This window comes from Nematolebias whitei, chromosome 2, assembly GCF_014905685.2.
Source record: "Nematolebias whitei isolate Nwh7 chromosome 2, NemWhi1, whole genome shotgun sequence".
Taxonomy (NCBI): domain Eukaryota; kingdom Metazoa; phylum Chordata; class Actinopteri; order Cyprinodontiformes; family Rivulidae; genus Nematolebias; species Nematolebias whitei.
Window position 1 is genome coordinate 55,767,977 of NC_056499.1, and position 8,776 is coordinate 55,776,752.

At 42.3% G+C, this 8,776-nt stretch overlaps 1 protein-coding gene across 1 annotated transcript in view; it reads right to left on the bottom strand.

The window, feature by feature from the left end:
- The window catches only part of LOC119427370 (gamma-aminobutyric acid receptor-associated protein-like 2), a 35,451-nt gene extending 27,720 nt beyond the window's left edge, over nt 1-7,731 (bottom strand). Inside the window, exons 1-2 of the mRNA XM_037694976.1 lie at nt 7,661-7,731; nt 2,829-3,049 (exon numbers count right to left, since the gene is read on the bottom strand). Coding sequence (XP_037550904.1) covers nt 2,829-3,049; nt 7,661-7,731 — 292 coding nt within the window. The remainder of the gene's footprint in view (nt 1-2,828; nt 3,050-7,660) is intronic.
- Between the last annotated feature and the right edge of the window lie 1,045 nt (nt 7,732-8,776).

The following is an 8,776-nucleotide window of genomic DNA, read 5'->3' on the forward strand; positions in this document are numbered from 1 at the left end:
TATAACTGAATGGTTCACATTATTGTCTACTTTTGGTATTTTAGCTGCAAGACTTGATCCAACGTTCACAAAATGATGATTAAATCCATTTACAATTTCATTTTCATCATGGATTTCATCGTCATCCTTCAAAAAATATTGTGAGTAATAAAGTATATGATGATCTGACAGGTTAAGTCATTAGCTGTTAATATTATAATAATTAATAATAGCATATATAAATAGAACAATTGTGTAATATATATAATATACATATAAATAATACAATATAAATATATAATAATAATAATAATAATGTTCTAGACTGTCCAGTAGATGGCACTGTTATACTTTAAATTTGTTGTTAGTAATGTATTTATTTGTAATGTACTGTTTCCATTTATTTTTAGAGCGATTATAATGTAAATAAGGTAAAGATAATATAAATTGTTTTAGCCTAATTCTAAGTATTAAAGACTGTAAGGCTTCCATTGCAACCATGTGAAGCGAGGGAGTCAGAAGTGCTCAGAAGACAAATGTAATATAAATGTACAAATGTACATTTTTATGTTATTATCTTTATATTATATCTTAACATGTACATACATATACAAATGTACATTCATATGTACATATAATATATATAATAACAATAATAATATAATATAATTAATATTATTAATAACATTCTGGGCAGCACGGTGGCGCAACTGGTAGAGCCGCTGCTTCTCAGCAAGCAGGTCCCTGGTTCAAATCCCGGTCCGGGGGCCTTTCTGGGTGGAGTTTGCATGTTTTCTCCATGCATGTGTGGGTTTTCTCCGGGTACTCCGGTTTCCTCCCACAGACCAAAAACATGGTGTTAGACTGATTGGGAACTCTAAATTGTCCCTAGGTGTAAGTGAGAGAGTGAATGGTTGTTTGTCTCTATGTGGCCCTGTGATGGATTTGCGACCCATGCCGGGTGTACCCTGCCCCTCGCACAGTGATTGCTGGACATGGGCACCGGTAAAGCGGGTAAAAGATAATGGATGGATGAATAACAAATAGTAATAACAAAGTAACTGATAAATAACGAATAAACAAATAGTAACTGTCAGTGACAGTGTTTGACATGGTGTCATATGGCTGATATGACGATCTGACAACCTATGCTAACCCGATAGATATAGCCGTCAGTTTGTGCTACGCGTATGACTAACAGACAGACTCCTTGACCTTACTGCTGCATTTGATACTGTGGACCATATTATCCTTTTATCCTGGCTACAACACTGGGTTGGGATTACTGGTGCAACGTTAGAATGGTTCCATTCATACCTGAGCGACAGGAGTTTCTGTGTTAATTTTGCTAACACTCTATCTACTTCAGTGCTTCTTTCCTGTGGGGTCCCACAAGGCTCCATTCTTGGACCCCTTCTGTTTTCATTGTATCTCTTCCCCTTAGGGTCTATCCTGAGGAAACATGGTCTTTTCTTTCATTGTTATGCTGATGACTCTCAGATTTATCTGCCGTTAACACCTAACAGTTCCTCCTCCATTCGCCCTTTGTTAAAATGTCTTGATGACATCAAGACTTGGATGGCTGCAAACTTTTTGAGTTTGAATGATCAGAAGACTGAGGTCATTGTATTTAACCCTAGCTCTGCCACTGTCACTGATCCTGCAAACCTGGACTCCCTTCAGCCATATCTAAAACAGTCTGTTACCAATCTTTAGACTCGGACTTTAAGTTTAATAAGCAGATAAATGCTGTTCTTCAAAAAAGCTTCTTTCAGCTTAGGCAGATGGCAAAGCTCAAGTCCGTGCTGTCCAGATCCGACCTTGAAAAATTAGTCCATGCATTTATTACAACCCGGCTGGACTACTGTAACTCGCTTTATGCTGGGGTCAGTCAGGTCTTTCTCTCTCTCGTCTCCAGCTCATCCAAAATGCTGCAGCTCAGCTACTAACAGGAACTGGCAGGTTTGAGCACATTCTTCCAGTTCTGTCCTCTCTTCACTGGCTTCCTGTGCGTGTCAGAGTTGATTTTAAGATTCTTCTGCTGACATTTAAGTGTGTTAATGGCCTTGCACCCTCATACCTCTACAACCTCCTTCATCCTTATACTCCTTCTCGGGCCTTGAGATCATCAGACCAGCTGCTTTTGGCCGTACCTAAAACCAGGCTGAAGCTCAGAGGAGATCGGGTGTTTTCAGTCATGGGCCCTAAACTCTGGAACAATCTGCCCATCAACATTCGACAGGCCACCTCAGTCTCTATTTTTAAATCTCTCCTCAAAACACATCTGTACTCACTGACACATCTGTACTCACTGACACATCTGTACTCACTGACACATCTGTACTCACTGACACATCTGTACTCACTGACACATCTGTACTCATTGGCATTTAACAGTGTGATCTCATTTGGTACTTCGTTGTTGATGATTGTGTTCATCCATTTTGCTTTTACTCCCTGACATTTAACGCAGGGTGATTTGATTTAGTATTTCATTGTTTCTCATTATATTTAATGTTTTTATTCATGTTGCTGTAATATGTTGTTATTAGTATTTGATGCTGTGATCTTTTTTGGTAAGCACTTTGATAACAGTTACTGTTTTAAATGTGCTATAAATAAATGTGACTTGACTTGACAGAACACCGGTCACCCAGTCAGAACCTTCCTCTGGAAACAAAACCTGGGGGAAGGCCAGACTCGAACCGAACCGGTTCAAAGTGACACTTTCAATCATCAAGACACCTTCAAGTGGCACCAAAATCATCTCACAAACCTAAGTCTATAGCTAAACAAAGCTCTGTATGAACATTTTCCACCTCTTTTAATGGCTCCTGCTCAGTCCTTACCCAGGGAGTGATCTTCTTTGAACATCCATTTCATGTTGGCCGGTTCGGGCTGGCTCCGCTCGACACAGCAGCTTTCAGGCGGGACTCCCGGTGAAAAGGCGGCTCTGCCTGTGAGCTCTCCTCTGAGTTTCAGCTCTTCAAGGGCCACTAACGTTTCAGCTACACAACAACAACAAACTCCACTACCCTTTCTTCTCAGCAAACCAGCTGAAGCCTTCCGTCTATAGTGACGTCACAGCGGGACGAACCATTACACCTTGTAAAGAAGGGGTGGCAGGATAAGGAGACCTGCTGGATTCATGGGTTTTACCTCTAAAATGTTCAAGTTAAAAACACTAAAATGTTTGTATGTGTTGCATAATCTTTATTATTACAATAATAGTGTTCATATATGGTCATAGCTTATTTTAGGCAGCAAAACGTTGATATTTATCAGGCTATGTGAAATCGTACCACCCGAATATAAACTTAACCAGACCGTATTCAAAGCTGTCCTTGTTGATTTCATCTGAAGAGAAATCTGCTAAATCTCAAGCTATTTCTGCATATTGTTGATTTGCGTCTTCGCTCCGCCCGAGTTCGTTGTTATGGCTTGTTGTACAGGAACAAGGAAGGAAAAACTAAGTTACACTAAAAATAGGACAGAGTCGCTATTTTAAGTTCACACGTATATTTAATAGATAATAGTCACAAGATACATTTTTAGGAATACAATTTTGGTTAGTAATTATTGCAAAATTAAAATAAAAGTGATGAAGTAGATGGATTGAATGAATTCGCATTCATTCTGACCAATACGACCTGCACAGTTGTGCAGCTCGTGCTGCATGGTTCTGATTCTGCTCTGGGCGGTTCTGTTTCTCTCTGCCGAGGGGGGAGATGCTTCATGCTTTTATAACCTGTCTGTGTGCTGCCCCGTTTGGAGCAACACAGAACTTACAACCTCCCCCAAAATGTTCCTTTGTCTAACTTTCACAGTTTTTCTTCTAAGTGTTGTTGGAGTTTCATATTTTCCTATGAAACATATCAATGTCGTTTTTATTAAATGTGCATGTCTTTCTTCAACTATATAATCACAACTTTTATCTAATTAAAATGTTCATCCTAGATACTTACTTTATATATATGAAAACTGAAGCAAACTTCACCAGAGTGTTCAACCATGTTTAATGCAGACAATAAAACTCACTAAATAACTCTTGACTGCAGCATCCTATTGAACAGTTTCAGATAATCAGAACAAAGAAAGTTCAATCTGTCCTATTCCTCAAAATACACTAACTACTCCTTGCAACCTCTAATTTTCATACTAATACATCAGAAATATTAAACTAACATTAGATTGCAAAGTATTAGTTATTTTAATCTAACAATTAGACTAAACATTGATCAGAACATCATCCCTGCCTCAACAGGCTTTAAGGAAAACTCTTCATGTTTGTATATGAGGTCAAGCTGTCATATAACTTATCATCTGGAATGTATCCATTAGTCCTGGCCGGCCGTAAAACCTCGTATCCATAGCAACGCAGCTTTCTAAACCAATCAGAGGGTGAGACCTCTATAACATCAACAAGAAAGTTCTGTTCACCTCCCCCCATCGTGCTCAGTTTTCTGCTGAGTTTAAACAAAGGAACTGATGACAGAACATGCCTGTCTTCTTCAGCTATACACAGACTTTGTTGAAGAGTAAATAAGTTTCACCAATACATAAAAATAAAGAATTAAGCACACAAATATATTTTATTTCACAACAATGTGAAGGAGAAGAAAATGCTGCTTTGTGATAAAAAGCTAAACATTACTTGAAGGAATGCACGTTGCCTACAACCTTTCAAAGCAGTTTTAAACTAAGGTCATGTAGTTATGAAACGTTGGTTACGTACTGTAACCCCAGATTCTATGAGTATAGGTGCAACCCTTTAAGGCTATCGCTAGTGGGTTTCCCTTTGCACGCAGCACGGGAAACTTTAGTCCGCGCCCACCGGCTGTGTGGGCCTCATCCCCCCCCCCCCCCCCCTCATATAAATTACGGTGAGACCAGACAATCGGCTCCCAAATAGCTTTTTTCTTCAGCCATTTAGGAACCAGTGAGGCCCAGAGCTTAAAGGGCTGCGCCTATACTCATAGAATCTGGGGTTACAGTAAGTAACCAACGTTCTATTTCGTATAGGCTTCGCCCTTTAAGGCTATCGCTAGTGGGTTAAAGGTGAAGCAGGATGTAGTCTATGCCTCACTGGGTCCATTCAGACACGAACATGAAGCACCTGCTTGCACAAAAAAAAAATTCATATCTCAGCCTTCTGTATGCGTAATTACGCGCTGCATAATTATGCGCAGGAGCGCACCGGAAAAAAGATCTCTGGTGAGGAAAAAGGCTGAGATAGCAGACCTGCTGCTGTGAATAGGAACAATGGAGGTTACGAATTGTAACAGTGTAACGATGACCAGAGCAGGCCAACAGCTCCTCAGGATGAACCGATTAATAACAATAAAATCAGCAGTCATGAACTTGTGACTGATAATAAATATTATTATATTATATATAATATAATATATTATAATATTAATAATATAATAATATCTTATTATATCTGCCCCTTAAAGGGGCAGATATAATAAGATTTTTTCTTCTTTCTGCTGCCTTTCATTTTAAATCTTTTGTATCGTTCTTTATATTGTTATGGAATTGTTTTGTACCTTTTTAAAATGAATAAACTTTATACCAAATATCTCACACTGCAACTGCATACAGACAAGTGTGAGCTCAAAAGTGAGGCTCCATGAAACAAATAATCATTCTGACAGAACCCTTAGAACAGAATGGGTCATGAAGAAGGAAGAAACATCACATAGATAAAAACGAATAATTGAACACGGCGATGACCAGGCAGCCGCCATACAAATATCCTCCACTGTCATCCCTCCATGCAGAGCCATGGAGGATGAAAACCCTCTGGTGGAATGCACTGTGATTCTCTGGAGGATCCAGTCCAGATGAACTGTAAGCTTCAGAAATAATCTCACACAACCAGTGTGGGAAGCGCTGGGTGGATAGAGGGCGTCTTGAAGAGCTGTCCCTGTAATGCACGAACAGACGCCGAGAGCGGCGCAGTGCGGCCGTGTGTGCCACGTAACACAAAAGCGCGCGCACGGGACAGAGGAGGTGAGATGTTGCTTCCTCCTCAGAATTATGAGGAGGAGGATAAAACCCATCCAAGATTATCACTCTCTATCTGAATGAGTGAAATATAATTTTATCAGATAATATATTAACGTAATGAAATGTCTAGATATATGTATCCCGTTTTGATATTTAGAATGATATTGTGTTAAAAACATGATCTGATTCCGTTTCCGGTAGAAAATGTAGTTTCAGCTACTTGCCTACAACTCCCAACCTTCACCCACCCATTATAGAACACAAGATGGCTTGATATTATTGGTTGAGAGCTGGGTCACATGATAGAGTAGGCTTCCCATTTGACGATGTTGGTGACGACTCCAGGAGGTGTGGCCGAGCTCTGAAGAAGATGGGTTGTCTGTTTACGTTCGGGGCCATTTGTTCGTGACCGCATGGTAGCGTTACAATGGCCCAGGGCTGGTGATTTTGTACTTTACATGTAAAATAAACCTTTTGAAATGGAAGACAATTGCTCCTCTTCTCCCTGCGTCCGAACAGAACACATTCTTTCAATGAGCTTGTGATGCTTTTCAGAGCAGGGTTAAGACGCAGTACAGCTGAACTGCCATCAGCTTGAATTCTGAGACATGAGGGAGCAACAGAGAGAGCAGAAAATCACTCACTCTCTTTGCTGACGTCAGAGCTAACAGCAGGGCTGTTTTAAGTGACAGAAATTAAAGTGAAACCAGATCTAAAGGCTCAAAAGGAGCTTTGATCAGTGCGCGCAGGACCATCGTTAGGTCCCCCTGTGGAGCTAGTGTACGTGACACAGGTCTGTGTCTTTGTACACCTTTCAGAAAACGCTTCATCAGCGGGTGATTAAGAACTGTTCTGTCACCAAAAAACATCATGACAGGAAGAAGTAGCTGCAGCATAAGTTTTAATTGTGCTGAACGCTAAATTTCTGTCCATCAGTTGCTGTAGAAATGACAGCACGCCACCAATTGGACACGAGATGGCCTCCACGCCTTTCTCTGTGTACCAGCGCTGAAAAAAACTGTCCACTTTGATGTGTACAGCGTTGTGGTGGAAGCGGCTCGTGCGCCCTGAATCATACGCATCACATCCTGTGGGAGGCCCATTTTTCTGTGTTGCCAGATAGAGTCAAGGTTTTCTAGCCCAAAAATCTAATATGTGGCTAAACGCAACAATCCAACAAAAATCTTCCCAGAGTTTCCAGAAAAATAGGAAGAAAACCGCCCAATTGGCAGTAAACCGCCCAATCTGGTCACACTGCCATCTTCTCTGAAACAGATCCATTCAGCGGCCAAACCCAAAAGAGCTGACCTATTTCTGGGTAACTCCTGATCGCTCTTCCTGCCTGGGGGAGAGCGCCCCCCACGGCAGTTTCTACGGCCGACCCGATATCAGTCGCTGCAGATTTGGAAACCATGGGGCGCTAAACCATAGGGTGCTTATGCGCTTGGGAGCTACGAGGATGACTGACAGTTCTTCCTCCCGAACCTGGTCCAGGGTCCGTGATATCAGCAGGACTGGAGGGAACACATAAAGGAGCATTTTTGGCCATGGGCTGTGAGCGAAGGCGTCCACCCCTAACGGTGGGTCGTCTCTTGGGCTCAGTGAGAACCATAATTGACACTGGGCATTCTCCCGTGTGGTGGACAGATCCACTGATGCTCGGCCGAACCTGCTCCAAATTCGAGAGATCAGATCGGGATGGAGGCTCCAGTCTCTGTGGTGGAGACCGCCACTCGACATTATGTCCGCTCCCCTGTTCAGGACGCCGGGAATGTACACTGCTCTGATGGAGAGCAGGTTTTTGTGTGCCCAACACAGCAGCTGTCTCACGATGTGTAACAATTGGGCAGAGCACAGGCCTCCCTGACTGTTTATGTAAGCTGCCGTCACTTTGTTGTTTGTGTGAATCAGAACATGCTGATCCCACAGTGGGGGGCAAATGCTGAGTCAAATTTCAGATCATGAAACATTCTAACACATTTATGTGAAGCGACATGTGGTCCAGCCACTGTGCTTCCACTGCATGAGACAGACACGTTCCTCCCTAGCCTGACAGGGATGCGTCTGTGAAAACTGAGATGTATGACATAGGCCGGCTGATGGGAACTCCCTCTGACAGAATGTGGGGGTTTCCCCAGTGATTCAGATCGGTTCTCACGGAGGGGGGCACAAAGATAATCTGCCTCTTCTGGCGCACAGGATCTATGCGCAGGCGGGAGAACCATCTCTGAAAGCGTCTCATGTGAAGCAGGCCCACTGGAACCACAATATGAGCCACTGACATCATCCCCAGGAGTCGCATGACAGGCAGAGCTGTCACTATGCTGCAGGGTTTGACACGGTGGAGCTGAGCTGACAGATCCTTGGCTCTCGGCTGTGATAAACGGGCTCTCATTGTGGTTGAGTTTAGCTCCACTCCCAGATAAACAATCATCTGGGACGGGAGAACGTAACTTTTTCCCAGATTATAGAAAAACCCAGGTTTAGCAGGTGTAACACTAGCGTTTGGTCTGCACAGCTGCTATCGGCCTGGACTGATCTAATAAAAGCAGATTGTCCAGATAAAAAATAATTCTCATTCCTACCATATGTAACGACTGCAGAGTCGTCTCCATGAATTTTGCGAATGTGCGTGGGGCGAGGGAATAACCGAACATAGCCTGTTGTACTGATACGGAATCCCATGGAGGAGAAGCATTGGAATTTCCTGTGTTTTGGAATGATGGAAATGTGACAATATGTGCCCTTCAGATCTATGGAGGTGAACCAGTCGTTCTGGTCAAGT